Genomic DNA, 24,085 nt, shown 5'->3' on the forward strand with positions numbered 1-24,085 from the left:
TGAGTATATATGTAATTCCTATATGGTGGAAATTTGGCTCTTAATTTTCGAGACTTATGTCCAAACATTTCTTAAAGCTGTTTTGCTTTTCACTTCAGTCCAAGCCCTTCATAATTTCACTCTCCTTTGTATTCTTACAGTATTACTACAAATCATAGAACATTTATTCCTATTTCTCATCATTTGTTACTGTGCAGAATTTTCTGCTCAATTAATTAGCTCATAAACTACATGCTACTAAGCAAATGGTAGCAACACTCTGAGAAGTCCACAATTAATTTGTTTATTGCTTTCTGAAAACAATCTGCAGTTTGTCTTCACCAAATTACATCATGATGTATAATGGGTATTTGGGGCTTACAAATCCTTTAAAAATGTACTCGGAGCTCATAGTATCACCCAATCCTTAATACAAATAATATAAGTCCTGTCATATGACTGTAGGAAAAGCCTGTGAAGTTAATGGAGGTTTCCCATTACAGGCCATGAGTCTTGCAACAGACCTTTCAGCTAAGATATACAAAAATGAAAAGGAAACAGACCTAGATAGATGGTGTATCAAATTCTATTAACTCGTATGGAATGAATTCCTCACTTCTGAATTTCTCTTTGCATTCAAATGATCCTTGAACACTCATTCATTCTTAGTTTATAAGCCAAGTACTTGATTAAAGACTGCTTCTAAATCTTTAGAAGTTCAAATGGTCTATAAGCCACAATTTCCTTATATTTATATGCATGGATAGGATATGAAAATATTCTTGAATTATGATGTTTTCACCAACCAGCTTTACTCTTTAATTCAGTATCCAAAGGAACTTTGCCTGTGAATCCTAAGCATTCTTCAGAAACAGTAACAGTTCTAAGAGCAATCAAGGATTTAAAAATATTTTCATACTTTATTTCTTTCATTTCTTCTTACCTTTCTTAAATAAAGAGGGAAAGCATTCATAATCTCCGTTCAGTTACATAGAATTGGAATACTGCTATGTAACAGAACTCATCACACTAATGCACAGGATTGAAAGTCAAGCAACTTTGGTCTAGGCTGAATTGAATTAAGTCTTGACCTTGTAAACATTTCCACAGGAGGTAGAACACACACACTTGACTTTTTGTCAAATAAGGGATAGTAAACAATGATTCTGAGACCCTAATAAATTAAAGGTATTTTAAAGGTATTAAATAATTCTTTCTTTTTATAGACCAAAGATGAAGCAGCACACAGATTTTCAATAAATTAGGAAGCAAAATATTAAATCTTCATAGCTGAAATGTTTGCATCTTCAAAGCTCCAGTGGTTCAATTTGATAATGTTTGAAACTATAATTAATAACGAGATCACATTTTAAACAATTTGCGTGCAAGGCAAAGTCTGCAAGTATCTCCATTCATTATGGAGTTGTCCATAGTTTTGTACCAGTGACTTGAAAACAATGTCCTGCCACTGTATATTCCATTTTCTTTACCCTGATGGCAATCCGAATGAACAATATTTGAGCAGTAGAGATTCTTAGTTTCAATCCTCACTCAACATTGTTGGTTTAAGTGCCTCCAGCTGCTGTTCCCATGAACACAGTGTTGATGGGTGGTAAAGAGGACACCATTTCTCTACCATTTGCTCCATGGGAATCCAAGGTCTCTTGAGCTGGATACTGATTGGAAGCTCCATACATACATTGGGATGAGGAGGAAGGAATTGGGGTTTGCAAGCTGGATGCTGTAAGGGAAAATGTAATCAGCAATTGAATATTGACTGACATTTTTTTCCTTTCAAAGTGCCACTCATTTTAAGCCTCCTGTATTTATTTTTGCATTTATCACCCATACCTATGCTATTTTCCTAGAAATTGTTTTTACTTCTACACATTTCACAAAGAAAACTCCATTTCAAACTTAAATTCAGACAACTTTATCACCAAAATATATCCCCAGTCTACTTCCTCTTTCCATCCACACTTCCTCAATTATTCAAACCCCCGTGTTCTCTTACCTGGACCAACACAGCTGCCTCCTAACTAGTCTTAGGACTGTCACCTTTGCCCCACCCTCTCATTCTGCAGGGAACAGCCAGGATAATGCTGCTGATGTATACATCAAATTGTTGCTGTTCTCAAACTCTACAAAGACTTCCCCCCACTCTTAGAACAGAATCCAAGCTCTCTGCCCTGGTTCGCAACGTCTTCTGTGAACTGGTCTCTGCCTTCTGATTGATTTTACTCTACTGTCTTCATTCACCATGCTCAAAGCACATTGGCCTTCTTGCTGCCCACTCAGTTTTCCTTGTTCCCATTTCAGAGACTGTGCACTTGTCATCTCTTCTGCCACCACTCCACCATCAGACCTTCAAGTCATCGCCTCCTAATCGCTCAACTTTCAACTCAAATATCTCTGCCTCAGGATTCCTTTCCCAACCATCTCACCAAAAGCAGTTTCTCCATAACCATGTGTCATTTTGCCCTATTTAACTGACTTCAGAGTACCTGACACTATCTTTTTTTTCTGCATTTGTCTATATAATCATCCCTTAATCTCTCCTTCCTAGAAGGTAAACTTCTTATAGGCAAGAACTCTGTCTGATCACCACCATAACCTCAAACTTAGAATGAAGTTTGGCACACAGTAGTTGGTTCTCAAAAATTTGACCAACTGGCTCTCTGACACTACATTTCCTGCATGTATGGTTGCTGGCTTCTCATTGCTGTTTTTCTCATTTTTCTAACTACCATCTTCTCTGTCCCTGGAAACTAGGTTTTCTAACTAAGGAAACATAGAGTGGGTCCTAAGTTCCCTCGCACTACTTACCCACTTACTCTGTTCCCTTTTTTCACTCAGAAGCCCTCTTTGCTATTTACTTGTAAGCCAGCTCTGTCAACTAAAGCTTAGAATCCATCCTACACCCAAGCTATGTTCCATCAAAGCTTCCACTATCTCTACGAGTAAACAGAACTAATAGTAACAATAGCAACACAGTACATTTTAGTCTCACGGTGAGGAAACTTCCTGAAGTGGAATTTTCTGCTTCATTAGAGTAACCTAGAAGCAATGACCATCTGCAGATAGCATGAGATGGGCTGCTAGACTCTGCTCAGGGAGCATCTGTGATGGTCACGGGAAGGGAAGAAGTGCTTCCTATTGAGTTATTGGAAAAGCACACTGAGAGAGGAGAGATGGAATTTATCTTATTTTCCCTTATGCTCCAGCTGGGTGTCAATGGCCTTTACTCCAGCTAGCTTGAAATCTATTCCATTGGAATATTTCAACCATCTCATATAAACATTAACACTCTGCCTTGATACTTACATGCATATATACTTGTCCTGTGATCCCTTATTAGCCATATTGGAAATTAAATCTATACATATATTTTTGCCCCCTTTTTCAACTCACTGATGTATGGAGTTCCTACCATGTGACAGACACTTTGCAGGGTGCTGTTGATGTACAAATTGTACAAGTACAAGTTGCAGGATTTTCCCAGGGACAGCAACCTGGTTGGAAAAAGATGCTAGGGGACTTTATGGCAAACACACTGTTTTGCTCATTTTTACTTAAACTATATGTAACAGAGCAATAAAAATAGCAGCATTTTCTACAGAGCTGTCTAATCACATTTTACATACAATTGAGAAAATGACAGCAAACTCTATCACAAATCACCATTTTTTAAAACTTGGAGTGGTTTTAGGGTACTAGTGGAGATTATGGGGTCCAAAGATACCTCTTGGCACTGTCCCTGGGTCCAACCGTGAACAGGAGAGAGTGAGAAAAAGACATCATTACTGCCCTCGTAAAATTTAAAGTCTTTTAGGGGCACCTGGGTGGCTCAGTCGGTTAAGCGTCTGACTTCGGCTCAGGTCACGATCTCACTGTCCGTGAGTTCAAGCCCTGCGTCGGGCTCTGTGCTGACAGCTCAGAGCCTGGAGCCTGTTTCAGATTCTGTGTCTCCCTCTCTCTCTGACCCTCCCCCATTCATGCTCTGTGTCTCTCTGTCTCAAAAATAAATAAACGTTAAAAAAAATAAATAAAAAAACTTAAAGTCTTTTAGACTGCCTTTGACAGATTATATTCATGTTTTGCATACATAATAGGTGCCAGCTATTTTTTTGAAAGAATAAGAGATTTAGCAGTGGGTTGCAGAGTGACCAACAGACTGAGAAAGGGGATACTGTTACCAACAGACACAAAAATATGACTTTCGATCCAAAGTGATGAATCACTTGTAGGAATATGACCTCCAGGTTTACCTCAATAGTCACCCTCCAAAGTAAGACTACAGACCTGAGGTCAGCAGCCTTTAAAATGTTTTCAAGAACTACTAAAATAATTTACCTACTACTGGAGTTCGACACGCAACTGATGGTGATGTGTCTGCGTAAAATGAGCTGGTCTGCTTTCTACTATTGTCATCTAAAATGTTAAGTGGATCGTGGATGTCACTGTAGGGAGGCAGTGAGCGAACACTGCTGATGACAGAAACATGTTGGTTCACCATCGATCCGAGTCTATGAGACTCTGGGTAGTTTATGTTGCTTCCATAGTATCCTACAACAGAAAAAGTCAGGAATGTATTGTTAACGTACTACAAAGAATATTCCAGGAATGAAAAAAGGGACAAGATAATAGGGAGGGGCCTAAAGATGCCATATTATAAATATTACATTCACATCCATCTTTACTATAGAGTTGGATTTGTGCTTGTATAAGGATACGCTTCACTCTGCTGGGTTTTTTTGTTTTTAAAAAAATACAAAGGAGTTATCCTATTATTAATTTTCAGATGTAAGACTACATCTCTCTCATATTTTCCTCATCTAAATTAACAAGATCTTCCCATAAAAAAAAAAAGCACTACTAACTTCTCACAAAGATTACACTACTTGTCAAATACCAATTTTATTTACAGATTTATGTTACTGGGAGAAGGACTGGTCTACATCTAGAAGAGAGGACACAGAACCTGCATTGGTGGCTGAAGAAAGAAGTCCACAGACCTTTCCAACTCCGTAAACTTTAAGTGTTTTATCAGACTAATGGGGGGCACAGTTTCTGTCCTAATGTGTATGATCTGCTGCTAGTTCTCTGTAAGAAACATTATTTACTACAAATAAAATGGACAGAACATTCTTCTTTTGGGCTTATTAAGGGAGATCTCAAACATACAGTTTGACATAGTATTTTTTTCATCATGTGTGGCATTTAAAAGGGCAACTTTAAAAAAAAACCACAAGAATTGTATCTGGAAGAAATTAGCTCCAAGTATCTAAGATTCCATGATCTTTGGAAACTTTACGTGGGATGGCATACTACTCAGAGAGGTGGAGCTCAATTCAATGTCTGATTTTGTCTTACTGCCATCTCAAAAGCCAGGAAAAATTCTTTAAAAATTTCAATACCATTCGGTGAATTAGGAGGCAATGTTGCTCCTTGGCAGCTGGCAGCACCCGCATTGCTCAGGAAATTGAAGCTTCCTGTATTTAAAAACTGCATACTGTGTGAATCTTGGCTGTGTGAGGATGGTCCGTAGCTGGAAGGTGGTCGAGAATTATATGGAGACCCAGCACAGCTGCCACTGAAGAAGTCTCTAGAAAGCTGCTGTTCACTCCAGGCCATGCATCGACCATGCTCTGGGCGATGAGGATAGACTCCTGATGGGGGGTGAGGCTGTGCCCTAAACACAGTCTGATAGTTAGAGTTGGTCCCATAAAAGTCATGGCTGGTTTGAGGATGAGTAGGATAAATGGGCTCTGGGAATGTTGAGCAGTGGGGTGGAGCTGACAGGACTGGGCCCACACTTTGAGGTCTTCCTGCCATTGGTCCCTGGTTAATGACGCTTCCTCGGCTCGCCATGGCTGGAGAAATGGGTGGTGTCATCAGATGACCAGTGTTCTGGGAAAGGTCCATTTGACCTGGAAAAAATTACCAGAGCCTTCACAAGTGGCATATAAAAATAGATGGATGCATATCTTTAAAAATTATTCAAAAGATTTATCAATATGCTTTTTTAAAAAAATGGTTCATTCTTACTCTCTAAAAATTACAGAACTGGGGAACATTAAAAACCTAGGTTTAAAAGATACCATCACAAAAAAATAAACATACAAATAAATAAAAGACACCATCACAATACATGTATATTTCACAATACTGAAGTGTTTTACACTTGATCTTGGCCAAGAGGCCGAGAAGCAATAATAGTGAAGTGTTTTGAAGTTAGTCACTATGAACAAAAGTCTGCGATGGTTTCATGCTTCCATGGGTATGAAGATGGTTAGAGCTCAAGCTTGGGAAAGTCAAGGGATCTGCTCTTTACAATTCCCCATAATTAAAAAAACAAACTGAATGTTAAATGGTTTGATTTTTAGGATAACAGAAAAAGGCAATAGTGTCAAAATGCCCATGGCTTCAAAGCAAGCCAATTCAAAACATCACGCAAACACCCCTGATCAACAACGAGTTATGAATGCCACCCACTCTGAGGGTGTTTGATTTGCCACTGGTGGAATTGGGCCCCTGAGCTATAAGGCCTTCCCAGGTTTAAAATTCTGTGTGTCCAATGAAGTTATATATTTCAGAAAAGACATAATGCAAGAAGCAGACGTAAAATATTATCTAGTAGTGAGTTCCAGCCACTTAACATTCAGATTGATACAAAGGGGATGCTAGACCAAAGATGAAAAGTATTGTAATGGTTTTCTAAAATGGCCAAATCCACTTTTTAATGGAGGAGAAATAGTCTCCTCAAAAGCCAAAAACAAATAAGAGGCCCAGTTTTTTGACTCTCAAAGCATCTTCAGGATTTTATGTGTACCTAATCTAATTTTTTCTTCCACTTAATGAAGATAACTATTCGTATTTCTGATATAACTGAGAGAGCATGTCACAGTGTGGTACCTATGTTAACAATGGCATTGATAAAAATGTGAATGAAAAATGTTGAAAATCACAGAAACTGTACAAAGTTTTCATGCAAGTTAGGTAAGACAAGTCTTGTTTACTCTTTGAATGCCTGAAGGTCACCAGTTTTGAAGAACACACAGGAATAGGCTCCTGTGAGATGCACTGAAGCCCAAATGTTTCCCAATGTACCTGTGAGCGGCATGGTGTCTGTATTCCCAGCAGGAAATGGGTGTAGAGCAGAGGGTAAGCCTCCAGGATGACTGGATGATAGAGGAAGATAGGGTGTTTCCACATGGCTTTCATTCTTCACAGTGTCACTGGAAACAGTGCTCCCTTTATTACGGTTGGCCAGAAAGCAAGAACTCGGAGAAGCAGTGAAGGCAGCTTTACTTGCATCTGGAAAGATTTTTTTTTCTTAACAGGAAACCTAACGTCATTCCCATATTCCTAGTATATAAGCCCAAGAAAAGGAAACTGAAAACGCTCTAGGGTCATGTCATAAATCTGGCAACTCCGGGGAAATATGTGCCATGGGAAACAAGGCTGGCAGATGTCTGGTCTTGGCAGTGGTGCTGGATTTTTGCTGTTGTTGCTACCTGTACCTTTGTGAGTGTGAGGCGTGTTCTGAAGGGTGCCAACCACCACCCCGCCCCCGCCCCGGGAGTGGACAGTCTTCAAAATGCAAGTCATCACATCCCAAATGGACATGTTCTCTTCCTTCTTTAAGCTCCCATAGAACTTCTTTCTACACCATTTATAAGGTGTGTACCACAGGTGTTGTCTTTAATTCTGATTATTTTTTTATTTTCATCACCTATCTACCTTAATTGATTTCATATCCTTTAGAACTTCCAGTAAATTCCTCTGACTACTCTAAGTATAAATGGTGGAGAGAAAAAATAGTGCTCCAATGGTGTTAATATACTGTGTTAGTAGTAACACGCCTGGGGAAAAAAACTCTGAGACTGTTATAGCCCCACACAACGTGTGCTTACAAATTCTGGAACTTAGGTTTAAATACAGAAATACGTAAAACAAAGTATACATTTTAAATTACCTGAATTCTTCATATACTTGTCCAATAAATTCTGTAACTCCTGCTCTTTGTCATTATTGAACTGGGTCTCCATGGCAAGGAGAATGTATTCATCAAGAAGCATTCGGATCAAATGGAAAGAACCTTGTTTGTGGATGGGAAGAGGGAGAGGACAATGTGAGATGAAAGGAGGGAGAGAAGGAGAAGGAAAGAGAAAGAGAGAAGTCGAGTTATCTTTGTGACCATCTCACAACACTTTACAAGGAGCAACTGAAATAAACAAATACTTGTTGGACTTTAAATGACCTGCTAAGACCAACATGCTTAACTTGGGTCTCTAATCTTTCTGTGTACCGCCTGCCCAGCTCACTGTGTATACTGTCCTGCCAGCTCTTTGGCCGCTAATTACATCAAAGGAAAATACGGATGAAAGTGAGACATGCTTTATGCTTTAAGAGGGCACACATTGGAGTGTGATAAGCTTTAACCTGAGGAGAATGAGCTCTACTCTGCTGTATTTCTGTTTACTTTGTACTAAATAATTAGACAATGGCCACCATGGGTCTGAAAAAAGTATCAAGTAAGATGTCTTTCTAGCCTGAAACAAAGTTCCCTTTGGTTTCAAAAAACCAAAAGAGTTATTTTCATTTGGAAGTTGTCTTGGAAAACCTTAAACTTCTTTGAAGAGATTTCCCAGCAAAAGTCTGTTTTCATAATAAAGTCAGGCTTCAGTGTGGTATGTTTTAAGAAACCTCACACAAAACCAAGATATTTCAAATAATAGGCTCAATACATTTTGTTCATCCTTCAATACAAGTTCACTGATTTTATCTAATTCCACTGAGGATTAAATAAAAACAACTTAGTTAACTGTAACCTATTTTATAATGTAAAGATTTCTTGGAAAGCTAAATGCAGGAGTACTGTCCACAAGACAGCATTATAGCTGCAAACTAAGAATCCCAGAAATTTTAGAAAAAGGAAGATATTCAATTTTTAAAAGAGCTAACTTGACTCAGTTTGTTTCACAAGTCAAATCAATCAGGAAAGAGGTTTCAGAAACATATGAAAGCATGTCCTCTCAGCTGCTCTTTGACTGCAGCTATGTAGTTCCTGAAAAAGATGCAAAAATTTGCCATATTGCAGTTGGTGCCTTTGGAAAATCATGTACTAATTACTGTTTACTTGCCTGTCTAACAAAAAAAAAAAATTATCCAAGCACTGATGGGATGTAATGATAATAGCTGCCATTCTAGAAGTGTTCACCGGGTACTAGACTGTGTTTTTATATATATTGTCTCACTAAAGTGCCAATACAATCCAGCAAGGGGAATATTCATCCTCTTCGACCAACTTGGGGGGGGTAAAAACCCAAGCCAGAGAGAAGCAGTGTTAGGATTTAACTCTGCATGTGGTCTGACTCCAAAACCCAGGCTCCCACCTACCATTCTCTATGGCTCGACAGTCAGATTTGAGCAGTATCAGTGCCACACGTTTAAAAACTGATAGGAAATGTGACTGGAAAGTGAATTATGTATTCAGATAGGAAGAGCTTTATAAAGCACTTAGGATACCAAAACTGGATGCGTTGTTCAAGGTGAGGTTATGCATTACTCGAGCACCAAAAAAACTCCACTTGAGCAGGAAGTCTTGAGCCCTCTTCTTTAACGATCTTCCATTTTGTTTGCTGGTCTACAAGTAAAGGAACAAAATGAAACTATAAAATCTGTCATCTCATTACTACATGCATCCTGCCTAAAATCAAGAGGTTGATAAGCTGTCTGACAAATGGACAGATGGCATGACACGCAATTTATTTTATCAGATATAATGATCTGTCCAGGGATTTTAAGTTTAGTCTGTCTTTGCTGTGATTTTTCAGGTTGATAGATCTTTATTCTGCATGGTTTTGTTACGTAGCAGAATCAGACAACACAATGAAATAATTTACAAAATACTTCGTCTCTTAATTTTCCTTTGACAGAACTTTAAAAAGAACAGAAGGCGAAGTGTGAAAGAAGGGTTATATATTTCTGTGAATGATTAACTCTGACTTCTCTGGTCCTGAATGATAATCTGTTTTCCTTCCAGGAGGAAAAGAAAAGTCCCTACAATATAACCAGTTTCCTTGATACAGAATGGCTAACACCAACTAGTGATGGATCTATTTGCTCTTATTGCCTTGTTTCATGATGGATTGACTTGCAGCTTAACTGAAAGGGTTGAAAAAACACAGAAAATACAAAATACTGCACTCCCAGAATTTAAAAATGCAAATACTTAAAACCACATTTTCTGTCAGCATTTATGAAAATTTGCTTTTTAGAGAAGGGTCAGATCTTTTCAGCTTTAAAAAAAATTTTTTGGGGGCACCTGGGTGGCTCAGTTGGTTGAGCGTCCGACTTCAGCCCGGGTCACGATCTCATGGTCTGTGAGTTCGAGCCCCGTGTCAGGCTCTGGGCTGATGGCTCAGAGCCTGGAGCCTGCTTCCGATTCTGTGTCTCCCTCTCTCTCTGCCCCTCCCCCATTCACGCTCTGTCTCTCTCTGTCTCAAGAATAAATAAACGTTAAAAAAAAATTTTTTTTTAAATTTTTTTAATGTTTACTTATTTTTGAGAGAGACAGAAAGTGTGAGCAGGGGAGGGGCAGACAGAGAGAGGGAGACAGAGAATCCAAACCAGGCTCCAGGCTCAGAGCGGTCAGCACAGAGCCTGATGCGGGGCTCGATGCGGGGCTCGATGTGGGGCTCGATGCGGGGCTCGATGCGGGGCTCGATGCGGGGCTCGAACTCATGAGCGGTGACATCATAACCTGAGCCAAAGTTGGACACTTAACCGACTGAGCCACCCAGGTGCCCCAGATCTTTTCAGCTTTTATCTTTCACCACCTATGTTACTCAGGTGTAACTGTACTGACTGACAGGGAATGCATAGTGTCTTGTAGTTCTTTGTCAAGAAATGATGAATAGAATTGAATCTATGCCCAACACTTTCAAATCTGGTCTATTCCGAATTTTGATATTTGGGCCACCTTATTTGCAAGTCTTCAAGAGCTTTTCAAGGCATTTTTACACACAGACTATCACCCCTCCCCCACCATTCAAGGAATTACCAGTTTAACATTTACTACTAAGAAAAATTTTATTTTCTGAATCTGTCATTGAAAAATACCTTAATAACTCTCTGCTCTACCACGGTATCCAACCATTCAATAAAAGCCTCCACGGTGGCATTCTTCTTAAGAAGATCTTTCAGTTCTTGGAACACTGTGATAGAATCATCTAAAATGAAAAAAGAAAGCAGAATATTACTCTACTTTGAACTCAAGAGAAAACCTAAAACTAGGAATCATTTAAGAATTTTGTAGCATAAAAGGGAAAGACAGAATAAATTAAATGTGTTAAAGAAATTATTTCATATCCTGAGAACAAGGAACAAAAAATCCTTAGTTTTTACTCTTCAACATTTTAATAATAAGTGTATGTATTTTGGCACATATTGAAATATAGGCTTATGTATTATATAAGCATGTATATACTGGGGAAGAGTAAGTTGTCAGTATAGTTGATTATTCATTCTGAGTCCAAAGCTTTCATTAAATGCAACAGCTTCATTGAAAGCTGATGAATGAAATAAGCTAAACTTGTTGATTTCCTGCTTTCTGAACTACTTTTATCTTTAGCCAAAATTAAATTCTGCACTGTGGAACTGAACCACTTACATGAATAATCTTTCATCTTATAAAAGTTAAAGGGGCCATTTAGAACTACTGTTTATTAAAGAATTTGAAGTTTACTGAACCCCAAAGGGTAATACAATTTTATACTAGGAAACAGAAAGCAGGGCTGATGTTGGACCACCCCAGAGAGCAGCCTATCACTTGTGCAACAGCCTATCAGAGGCTGCACTTTGTCTTTTTGGAGAAAGAGGATGGGGAAATAGTGGATTGCTGTCCCTTGAAAATAGAACCTGGTAGTCTAGTCACACACATTAGCTTGCTAACTCTGTCAGATTGTCCAAACCTGCGCAGGTAATTTCTGCTTTGGAAAACAGTATTATATTGAGACATCATTTTGATATGCATCATATACCATATGATGCTAAGAGTGTAAAACACACGGAAATGTGTATGCATATAAAGTTGGAAGAGAGCTCACAACACTCAAAAACATGTTCATTATTGCCAAGTTATTTCTTTTTTTCTTTCGTTTATTTTTTACTTTTTTGGTTATTTCTTTTAAAAAAATTTTTTTTAATGTTTGTTTATTAGAGACAGAGAGAGAGAGAGAGAAAGAGAGAGAGAGAGAGAGGTATAGAGAGACAGAAAAAGAGGGAGAGAGACAATCCCAAGCAGGCTCCACACTGTCAGCACAGAGCCTGATGTGGAGCTCAAACTCACGAACCAGGCGATCATGACCTGAGCCGAAACCAAGATGTCACTTGTGCCAAGGAGTTGACAGACCCAGCTCTAAACAGGAAGAAGACTTACGTTCAGTGTAGATATCTGATTCAGTGTCTGTGCTGCCAGAAATGGTGAGAAGGGCCTGCGAACCAATACTATTCAAGTCAACCTTTTCAATATCAGATACCATAGAATTCACAACATGCTGGTCGAAGAGAGCTGGTCTGGCAATCTGCATAAAGAAAGTAAAAAAGACACTAAACTATATTATCAAGAGTCTATCTAAAGAAAAGTTTTGGCTTCTAGAGAAATAGTTCCTTGAGACAAAAGTATCACAAATGTTTTATTTTAAAACTAAAAGCAATAGCTGAGACTCATGATCATCTCTGTTAAAGCTTTAAAAACTATTTTTGGAACTAGAAAATGAATTTTTTAATTCACGGTCATACAATAAGGATTTTACAATGTTACGCTTCTTATCTGGAACTAGCCCAATCAAGTCTTTTAAAATTCAGGGGGCTAAAAACTTCCACAAAGCAAACAATCATTTGAGAGGAGGGGAAATATATTTTTTAACAATATACAAACCTGTAATCCTAATTTAAGAATTACTTTTTTTCTTCCTATTTAAGAGATCCAAATTAGTAGTTTAAAATGTGTTCTTTGTGGGTTTCACATCAAATATTACATGGGCTCATTCCCCACAACCTTAATTTTTATTAACTGGATTCATAATGCAAAGAACTACTTTGCATTTTACATTGCACTCAGAAATTTTGTATTTTTTTACTTTTTATTTTGAAATAATATTAAATTTACAGAAAAGGAGGAAAGATAGTGCAGAATATTTCCATATTCTCCCTATCCCCCTTCTCCTATTGTTATCACCTTATCTAACCATTGTTTATTGCCCAAATCAGGAAATTAACATTGGTATAACACTGGTAGATAGACTACAGACATAATTCAAATTTCCATCAGTTTTCCCACTAATGTCCTTTTTCTATTCTAGCATTACTCTGGGGTCTCACATTACATTTAACTGTCTACTTAGTCTTCAATCTCTGAAAATTTCTTGCTCTTTGCTACCAGAGGGTTTTTTTTTTTTTTTAATCTGGTGACTCAAATACCAACATACCTGAGCAAGGTGTAAGAAAGATGTTTGCCGTTTCAGAGAAGATACAAATCTTCGCACGATAGGTATCTTCTTGTCAGTTAGAGCTTCTGGCAAGTTTTCCAAAGATGAAACAACCCACTGTTCCCAATTTTTAGCAAAATTTCTTATATCTGCTAATAAGCTACACACACAAAAAGACTTATGTATTAAATGCTAAATTGTTCAAAATGCATTAAATAAATGTAGTTTAATGGAGGTATGCTATTATTCTGTGATTCCAAGAACATGACTCTGAAGTCTGATGGATTCAGCCTAGGTCTGCCATTTATCACCTTGGTCAAAATACTCAGTGTCCTCAAGTTCTGGCTTCATCTATTAAATGGGGACACGATTAGTATCTATGTCACAGGATTATTACTAGGACTACATAAAATAACTCATGGAGATTTCTCTGGTCAAATGTGGCATGCAGAGAGTAATCAATAAATAATACCTTATTGTTAATATTAACTCATGGTTCAGTCATTTTTGATAAAATATTTCTGGGTAAATGTAAGTACCCAGATTTTGCATATCTTGACTTCTTGAGAGATACTGCATAGGGATCATAATGTCATTTCAGGTACTTACTATTAGTGTCTAGTAATATATTTTTACAATCCAAATATGACTGTGGGATAGTGGGATACATGATCAAAAATGTACTATAGAACCCTATATAGAAACTTGCAAATGTTGGTTGTGTGTGTGCACAAACATTTATACAGAAACACAAAAATTTTAAAATCAGTCAATAATCTACACATTCTACCTCAACAAAAAAGATCTAAATTTATATTTGGGATGGTGCTACATATTGGCAAGCAGTGACATAATACAGGAAAAAGAATAGAAAATGGAGTTAAACAGACGCTCAATTAAAATCCTGACTCTGTTTTTTAACTAGTTAACTTACTTTAGGCAAATAAATTAACTTCTTTCTGCTGCCAGGTTCCTCATTTGTGGATTTGGGATTGTAACAGCTACTGGGGAATAGTCTAACAAGTTGTGTTTTTTAAAAAATCCACTGTTCAATGATAAGAAATTGGTTAAATGAAGTATAGTATTTTTCAGATGCTATGCAGCCATTTAAAAAGAAAATGTTGAGAGGTGCCTGGGTGGCTCAGTTGGTTAAGCGTCCAACTCCTGATTTCGGCTGAGGTCATGATCTTGCAGTTAGGAGATCAAGCCGGGCTCTGTGCTGGGCATGAAGCCTGCCTAAGATGCTCTCTCTCCTACTCCTTCTGCCCCTCCCCTGCTCACACTCAATCTCTCTCTCTCTCTCTCTCTCTCTCATGTTTTTTTTTTTTATTTTACTTGAGAAAGAGAGACAGAGTGTGAGTGTGGGAGGGCAGAGAGAGAGGGAGACACAGAATCCAAAGCAGGCTCCAGGCTCCCAGCTGTCAGCACAGAGCCTGACGTGTGGCTTGAACTCAGACTGTGAGATCATGACCTGAACCAAAGCTGATGCTTAACTGACTGAGCCACAGGTGCCCTGGTCTCTCTCTCTCTCTAAGAAAGAAAGAAATAAAAAGAAAGAAAGAAAGAAAGAAAGAAAGAAAGAAAGAAAGAAAGAAAGAAAGAAAGAAAAAATTGAAAAAAAGAAAAATTTAAAAAATAATGTTGATCCATATTTGTTGATATGAAAGACTTTCACTATATACTGCAATTACAGTATGTATACTATGGTTCCATTTTTTTAATGTGTATATTTACAGGTATTCTTAGAAAAAAACAGTCTATGGGATAATAACATAAGACATTAATGTGGAGAGATCAGGAGTATTATTTTTTAATGCATTTATGCATGTTCTTCATTTTCTACAATGAACTACTTGCATATTTAAGAGATAAATACATAAATAGTCTGCTTCAGGCAGTTGTAAAATTAAGTAAAATAATTTATATAGTCTCAAAGCCCATGTTGTAGTTAATAAAGGTTAGCTATTATTACTATTAACTAATAATGCCTGCCCCTAAGTAAGCACAGCCATTCTGTTGTGACACAGAAATGTTAAGTGTACTTAATTCAGAGATCAGATTAGATGTTTAAAGATTACATATTGATAATTAAAAGAAACTATTGGTCTGGACAATACTATTATATAAATAAATAAAACGATCTACAGGAAAAAGTAAATCAAAAATAAACTTTGTTTTGTCAATCATCATGTATTTATTGAGCATCAACTATGTCCATCCTACGTGTATTTGTGCCTCAAATACTAAAATAAATTTCATTTTTTCATTAGACTTTATTTACAAAGAAAAATTTTCGTTTTTATTTTTGAGTTTTTATTGTTCACACATCAGAAAGTTTTTGTGAAAAATCTTCAGGTACCATTTCAATTTCAGATTTTTTTTTATTGAAGTATAATCGACAAACAACATGATATTAGTTCCATGTGTACAACATAGTGATTTGACATTTGTGTACATTGTGAGCTCATCACCACCATAATCCAGTTACCATCTGTCATCAGTTACCAGAGGGGATGCGGGTCCTGGTGGGGCAATATGGATGAAAGGGATCAAAAGGTATAATGTTCCCAGGATGGGGAATACAGTCTATTTAAGATCTTATTCCTTTGTTAAAAGAAGATGGTAATTCCATTATGCCACTTTATGATTTTTCAGTTAAGGCCAATAATAACAAATAATAATGTTAATAAGTAATCTTTAATAACAAAGATAAAATAATTTTTCTTATAATTTTTCTTATTGTGGTTTATTTTCCATCAATTATCCATTTTATTTTCCTGTAGCCAGTTTCTAAAATGTAAATTATCCCATTTATTTTCCTGTAGCCAGTTTCTATTGAAGAACTTCTCAGTATTTCAAAGGTCAGTACACTTAAATATTTATTTTTCACTTGGACATCTCTTATATTAAAAGGATTTCAAGATTATTCTATCAATTTTGCTCAGTGAGGTTTGAGTATAAAGGTTGAGGCACATCTTCTAACTAATACAAAGGGACAGGAGCAGGAAAGTAATCTTTATAAACAAACGAATTGTTATTTAATGTTTTCCTTTAATATAATGGATAGGTAATATAATGGATGTAGTTAAATTCTACATTAAGAAACTACCACATTTTATTGACTGAACCTACCTTTCAGGCATTTCTTGCATTGTTGCAGGAATGAGTACATCTGTAAGAACCTTAATCACAGCAAAAGAGAATTAACATAAATCCTTACTTAGTATTTTTGTAGAAAGACACTTATTTGTCAATTACTTTTCATTCCTAGCTTTCTAGAGAATAATATACTAACTCATTTCTGGAAGTTATACTTTTATCTCTAAAATGAATGTATGTGTGAGGTGCATGTGTAAGAAAGGTGAGGGGTGGGGATCTAGAAACATTACAATCCTAGGTTAGCCTAGGAACACTAATATCCTGGGTCCAGAGAGTTAATTATCAGAACACAAAGAATAATGAAAAGATGGTCAACATCACTCATCATCAGAGAAATACAAGTCAAAACCACAATGAGATACCACTTCACACATGTCAGAATGGCTAAAGTTAACAACTTAGGAAACAAAAGATGTTGCTAGGGATGTGGGCAAAGAGGAACACTTCTGCACTGCTGATGGGAATGCAAACTGTGCAGCCACTCTGGAAAACAGTATGGAGGCTCCTCAGAAAGTTAACAATAGAACTACCCTATGACCCAGCAATCACACTACTGGGTATTTATCCAAAGGATACAAAAATGCTGATTTGAAGGGGCACATGCACCCCAATGTTTATAGCAGCACTATCAACAATAGCCAAATTATGGAAAGAGCCCAAATGTCCATTGACTGATGACTGGATAAAGAAGATGTGATATATATCTATATACAGTGGAGTATTACTCTGTGATCAAAAAAAAAAAAAAAAGGAATCTTGCCATTTGCAACGACGTGGATGGAACTAGAGTGTATTCTGCTAAGCAAAGTAAGTCAGTCAGAAAAAGACAAATACCATATGATTTCACTCATATGTGGAATTTAAGAACCACAACAGATGAACATAGGAGAAGGGAAGGAAAAATAAGATAAAAACAGACAGGGAGGCAAACCATAAGAGACTCTTAAATATGGAGAACAAACTGAGAGTTGCTGGAGGGGTGGTGGATGGGGGAGATGGGCTAAATGGGTGACAGGCATTAAGAAGGGCACTTGTTGGGATGAGCACTGGGTGTTCTATGTAAGTGACGAATCACACTGGGTTCTACTCCTGAAACCAATACTACAATGTATGTTAACTACCTTGAATTTAAATTAAAAATTAAAAAGAAAATAATACTGAAAGAAAGGGCTAGACTGAGCCCTAAACATGGATGAGGTGGGTAGGACCTGAGAATTAGTAGAAAGAAGAATTTAGATAGTGTTGACTGATCCCAGCTCAAGAAAAACTAGAATAAAGAAAGAGGGGACAAAATAGGATATGAGCAATGCAGATCCATTAAGCTGACTGATAAACTGAGTGGTCCAGCCTGAGGAAAAGGACCAAGAGGAGAAGATATTTCAAAATGTGGGTAAACCCTAATCTTCAAAGGCCTATGTAGCCTACCAGAAAAATGTACAGGTATTCCATGTGTATAAGACAGTATTGTATATGCCCAGTATGTTAGTTACCAAGAATTGGACTTGGTAATCACGTACTGTTTTATGGACTAAAAGCTGACCACTCTCCTGAGAGGAATGAAGATCTTCCAGAAACTCATTCTGCAATGAGAATTGTAAATTGCTCTATTTACAATGCTTACTGTGTCTCCCTGGGTCCACTATGAGGAGAAAAAACTTAATTCATTTAAAGGTACTTAAACTCAGGACTTTTGTGTTGAACTGAAAAAAACAAAACAAAACAAAAAACCAGACCATTTGTAAAGAAAAAAGAAAGAATATGCTTTAAGAATATTTCTTGGGGCACCTGGGTGGCTCAGTCGGTTAAGCGACCAACTTCAGCTCAGGTCATGATCTCAACAGTTTGTGGGTTCAAGCCCCACGTCGGGCTCTGTGCTGACAGCTTGGGGCCTGGAGCCTGCTTCTGATTCTGTGTCTCCCTCTCTCTCTGCCCCCCCCCCCCCCCGCTCACACTCTGTCTCTCTCTGTCTCTCAAAAATAAATAAATGTAAAAGAAAATTTTTATTAAAAGAGTTATTTCTTGGAGGTACTGAATAGTGTTCCAAAGAGCTTTACTTTGATGGTGGTAAATGTGTATGCATGAGACCCGGGGGCTTTTCTTATACCCTCTCTTGGAGCCACCTTATTTCCCTTTTCTGCTTACTTCTTCAAGTCTTAAACATTGCAATCAGTTACTGCAAACTAAACCTTCTCCCTCTAAATAATGATACTCATATGCAACCCAGAAAAATGAGACAATCCTCACTCTCCTTTGTCCCTCTTCAACGTGAATTTGAACTAAAGGCAGAGAATATACTGCACTTGCTCCGTCCTCTTATCCTGTGATAGGAAGAACTTGTTAGAGGATGAAAATATGGGCTCTCCCATTCTGGCTCAAGACTACCTACCAGTTCTTGGTGTGCAAAGTTGCTTCCAGTCAGAGTTCATCTAGCTTCTGCTGAGAACCTAATAGTAGCAACCAGTTTAGGAGGATTTTATTTTCTAAATGCTTAACAGGGTTCTAGTTTGGGTTTTCTTGCAAACTCAGATTATGTTTTAAAAGGAAAGGTTTTGTTTTCCTTCTGACAATTGAACAGGTAAGTGCAAACTCACTTTAAAGTACCCAGATTGCAACACAGTTTTCTCCCTCAGCCTCGACCTTGCTGTTGCTCTAACTAAGGAATTGACTGTCAGGGAATTAGATTCTCCCTCTTCCCAGATAAATGTTTGGCTAGAAGGCCAACCAGTTCATCTTTGTTTGTAATGTCTTCATGATCTTTCTGTAGACATCTGAATACTCTTATTTGGTTTTAGAACAGAAATGAACATTAATACATTAAACCTAGAGATTTCCAATATTTTTAAGTTGTTAATCCCATAAGAGTGTTTAACTCTGCTTCCCCCCCAGAAACACTGACGGTAAAAAAGCCATCATATTATTCACTCTGAAAACACCTTAAACAGGTAATAAAAATTAACAAAATTTAATGTATTAGTGAGTATGTCATATTTTGAATCATTAACTGTAAACAGATTGATTTTATTTTAATGTAAATTTAACCATAACATATGTACTATTAAATACTGGTTTCTCATCAGAAAAAAATAATACTGTCTCTTCAGCCAGAAATAACAAATTTATTGAACATACAACGCAAAAATTTAGATAGAATACTTATAAAGAAAACATGCGGTTTGTGTTTAAGACACCCCAAAGAGCTTACCTTATAAAGAATTGAGTCACAAACACAGAAAATGTCAATGATAACAGGGTTTTCAAGCAGGGGAAGAAGATGATCAGGCATTCCTTGCCAAAAGTGTAATAAGAAATGCTGGATCTAGTTATAAAGCAAAAAGTATAAACATTAAGATTCTTCCTTAACATGAACTCATAAAGAACAAGACAAGAAAGTACACACAATATGATCAGCAAAGCATTCTTTGTCGTCCTTACCTCTTCAAAGTTTCCATTAATTGCATTGTCCAGGATGCACTGGCAGTGAGTTTTATACATCATTATGAGGGTATCAACCTATTTCAAGGAAGAAAACGCTTAACCAAAGAATCCTTTCAATACTGCCTTCATTTGTTTATGCATTCATTTGTCCAGCATGCATTTTTTTAAGCTCCTATTATGGACCAGGCATTGTGCTCAATGTCAAGGAATCAAAAACAAACGTACAGTTCTTATTTCCAGGAACTTAATGCCTTGTGAAGGGAGAAAGGCAAGCAAATAGACAATTACCGTATAGTATCATAGGAACAATGAAAAGCTGATTGAGCAAGGAGCTTTGGGCCAAAGCAACATTGTGTTTTTCTACCTAAGAAGAGAATTACCTCTGATTGCAGAAATACACACAAAATGGTAAAATACATCAAGTGTCCACACAGCGTTTTATTAAGTGGGTGGTGGGCAGTGTGGCATAGCGGTTTCCAGTTTGGGGTCTGGAATTGGTTAAACTGAGTGCCCAGTTCAACTGCACTACTTTGCACAGGTTGTTTTGTCTCTGAACCCTAAGCTTTTTCTCTTTAAGTAGGATAGTAATAACATATTACCCACATGGTATTAAAAAGATTAAATAAAATATCAGGCAGATAGAAGAGTGCCTGGTACACAGTAAGATCTCACTAAATATTACTCGAAATTAGTAATATCAAATGCCTCATATTTACCCAAAAAATATTTGAATAGTTAATGCCCATTCTGAAAAGTCTCTGCTTCCATGTTACCACAGATACTTGGATTGCATAGTTAAAACATGTTAAACGTATTCTAAAATCTGTAATGGATTAGAACTAGATAATATTTTAATAGATTAATAATAGTCAAATATCTGTATTTTACAAGCTAGAAATATCACTACCTGTTACTGGTTGTGTAGTCTGTGTGAACAAGAACATGGCTTAGAGGTTACAGGTGTGAGTTTTTACCTGGATTTGAATACTAGCTCTAACCTGCCACTTACTAGCTGTATGATGTCGAGCAAGCTACTTAACATTTGTGTGTTTTAAATTTCTCATTTGGGAAATAGAGATGATAATAACAGTACATTTCTAATAGGGTTGTTATGAGGACTAAACAAATGAACACATGAAAAGTGGTTGGAATAACCCATAATACATGCTGAGAGACTGACCATTAGATTTACTTTTATCCCAACATTATCTAGGGTGGTGATGGCAATGGGGGTGTCCCATTGTAACCCTCCAGTCTCCAATATTTATCCCTACAGCCTAGTGACAGTGACAGCACACATCTTTGTTACTTAGCTCAAAGCTGTAAAATGATGACATGCAAATTACCAATATCCTTGCAAGGAGGTATGCTGACTACAGGACACCTCTAGCAGAATATGTCACCATTAATGCAATTGAGACATGGTCCATATTTTAGTCAATGATATTACATTTTTAAATAGGTTTCCAGGACATATTTTTAAAAATAAGGATAAGGACAGTATGAAATACAGAGAGGAAATCACAACTGTTGTCAAAAATTAACCCTTTGAAAAACAGTGTGGAGGTTCCTCAAAAAATTAAAAATAGACCTACCCTATGACCCAGCAGTAGCACTGCTAGGAATTTACCCAAGGGATACAGGAGTGCTGATGCATAGGGGCACTTGTACCCCAATGTTTATAGCAGCACTCTCAACAATAGCCAAATTATGGAAAGAGCCTAAATGTCCATCAACTGAATGGATAAAGAAATTGTGGTTTATATACACAATGGAGTACTACGTGGCCATGAGAAAGAATGAAATATGGCGCTTTGTAGCAACGTGGATGGAACTGGAGAGTGTGATGCTAAGTGAAATAAGCCATACAGAGAAAGACAGATACCATATGTTTTCACTCTTATGTGGATCCTGAGAAACTTAACAGAAACCCATAGGGGAGGGGAAGGAAAAAAAAAAAGAGGTTAGAGTGGGAGAGAGCCAAAGCATAAGAGACTCTTAAAAACTGAGAACAAACTGAGGGTTGATGGGGGATGGGAGGGAGTGGGGGTGGGTGATGGGTATTGAGGAGGGCACCTTTTGGGATGAGCACTGGGTGTTGTATGGAAACCAATTTGACAATAAATTTCATATATTGAAAAAAAATTAACCCTTTGATCCCTGAAATATAAATAAGCTTTGATCCTAAAATATAAATAAGCTTCTTTCTTCACAAGTATTTCCACTTATGTGTTCAAATGTATTCTTTTGTACACAAATCAGTTAAAGTTTTTAATCTTACTATTGGTACTACATTTGCTTATTTAATATTCACATAGTCTTCGGACTATGTAAATTTTTATTGTAGCATTGCATTATTTACAAACATAATTTTGCTCAGTTTTCTGAGAATAACACACCACCTTATAGAGGGCAGGAGCAGAGGCAAGGCTTATCTCCAGTAAAGTTAGTATGTGGTGAGGGTGGTAACTGCCTTGAGTGACACCATGATGAGGCAGAAAGTGGTCCCTCAGCTTTGGCCAACCCCCACCTCACTGGGATCAACTTTTCACAGGGAAGTCCCATCCTTTCTGTCTCAAGAAAGCAGGTGCTTAAAGTGCTTAGCTTCAGCTCCACCCTTCTTTCTAGAAACTGACAAGTTACTTGGGGAACTGGGATACTGGCTAAGAAGGTGAAAAGCAGCATCCAACTGTTTTCGAGGGACAAAGAGGATGTTAGTCCCTAGTGCTCATGATGAGGACCGCTGGGAATGAACTTAGAAACCAGGGGTTATTTAAGCATCCTGATACCTGAGTGAGAAATGATCTACAGACCAGGGTTTCAAGTTGACAGGTAAGGAATTCCTTGGAAGCTAGCAGAGAAATTGAAATTAACTATTGAAACATGCTCTCATTTCTTTTTTTTTTTTCTTTGTTGCCCTCTCCATCCCCTTCTCTTTCACCAGGTAGATTTACTTACACAGCAAACATCTTCATGATATGCTTACATGTAAGCAATTCTTTCCACAAAGGGACCCAACAATACTCTCCTCCAAAGAACCATGTTCCCTGGAGTCCCACTGATTTCCACAGGTTTCTCCACAGACTGCCACATGAGGCATCCAAGTCTAAAGTTATAATATCACACCTTACAAGATTAAAAAAAAATGATGTGATAATCTCAAGAAATACGATGGGAGAGGAGAATGGTAGAAAGTGGACATACTTCAGGGGACTTGCTTGGAATCAGCATCTGAGAATTATCTTCAATATTTTGCCTATTCTTAACAGGAATAGTAGGTCATCAGAATAAATCCTGGAAGTGACTGTACAATTCTACTTATCTGTCAATAGATCTTTTTATCAATGCATTATTTTTATTTCCAGTTTCTACACAAACCCACTACTAAGTCAGCTGGACATTAGTTAATCACATTCCTCTGTCTTTGTACCTCAAGAATACGAACTGACTTAACATACTGTTAAAGATATTTTCCTTGGGGCGCCTAGGTGGCTCAGTCAGTTGAGCATCTGACTTCAGCTCGGGTCATGATCTCACTGCTCGTGATTTCGAATCCCACGTTGGGTTCTGTGCTGACAGCTCAGAGCCTGGAGTCTGCTTCACATTCTGGGTCTCCCTCTCTCTCTGCCCACCTCCTCCCTCAGCTCACACTCTGTGTGTGTGTCTCTCTCTCTCAAAAATAAATAAATGTTAAAAAAATTAAAACAAAAGATATTTTCCTTAAATGTTAATAAGAAATGAACTTTGGTTGAAAAAAAAAATGCAGAAATCATTATGCCCTGATTTAATAATGGATGCTGCCGTTAGTCAGCCAGTAGGAACTCAGCAAATGACTTTAGAAGTTCAGAAATAGAGGAGGATTTACTCTTAGATTTTACTATATAAGCATTGAAAAGTCACATTAAGGATTGTTTATAAACTGAATCCTATGAAACTGTTTCTTCCTTAACTTTCAAAAAAATTGCAACTATAACGGAACACAGAATTTTAGAATGGAAAGGAAGCTTTGTCAACTT

General features: G+C 37.4%; 1 protein-coding gene across 1 annotated transcript in view; it reads right to left on the reverse strand.

Annotated features, from left to right (window-relative positions):
- Positions 1–267: 267 nt before the first annotated feature.
- The window catches only part of RFX6 (regulatory factor X6), a 56,844-nt gene continuing 33,026 nt past the window's right edge, over positions 268–24,085 (reverse strand). Inside the window, exons 8-19 of the mRNA XM_019418178.2 lie at positions 20,067–20,144; positions 19,837–19,950; positions 16,608–16,657; positions 13,476–13,635; positions 12,425–12,569; positions 11,107–11,216; positions 9,511–9,628; positions 7,958–8,080; positions 7,090–7,296; positions 5,397–5,909; positions 4,333–4,545; positions 268–1,720 (exon numbers count right to left, since the gene is read on the reverse strand). Coding sequence (XP_019273723.1) covers positions 1,545–1,720; positions 4,333–4,545; positions 5,397–5,909; positions 7,090–7,296; positions 7,958–8,080; positions 9,511–9,628; positions 11,107–11,216; positions 12,425–12,569; positions 13,476–13,635; positions 16,608–16,657; positions 19,837–19,950; positions 20,067–20,144 — 2,007 coding nt within the window. The 3' untranslated portion in view covers positions 268–1,544. The remainder of the gene's footprint in view (positions 1,721–4,332; positions 4,546–5,396; positions 5,910–7,089; positions 7,297–7,957; positions 8,081–9,510; positions 9,629–11,106; positions 11,217–12,424; positions 12,570–13,475; positions 13,636–16,607; positions 16,658–19,836; positions 19,951–20,066; positions 20,145–24,085) is intronic.

The sequence above is a fragment of the Panthera pardus genome, unplaced genomic scaffold (assembly GCF_024362965.1).
Source record: "Panthera pardus isolate Hobbes unplaced genomic scaffold, ASM2436296v1 HiC_scaffold_17, whole genome shotgun sequence".
Lineage (NCBI taxonomy): Eukaryota > Metazoa > Chordata > Mammalia > Carnivora > Felidae > Panthera > Panthera pardus.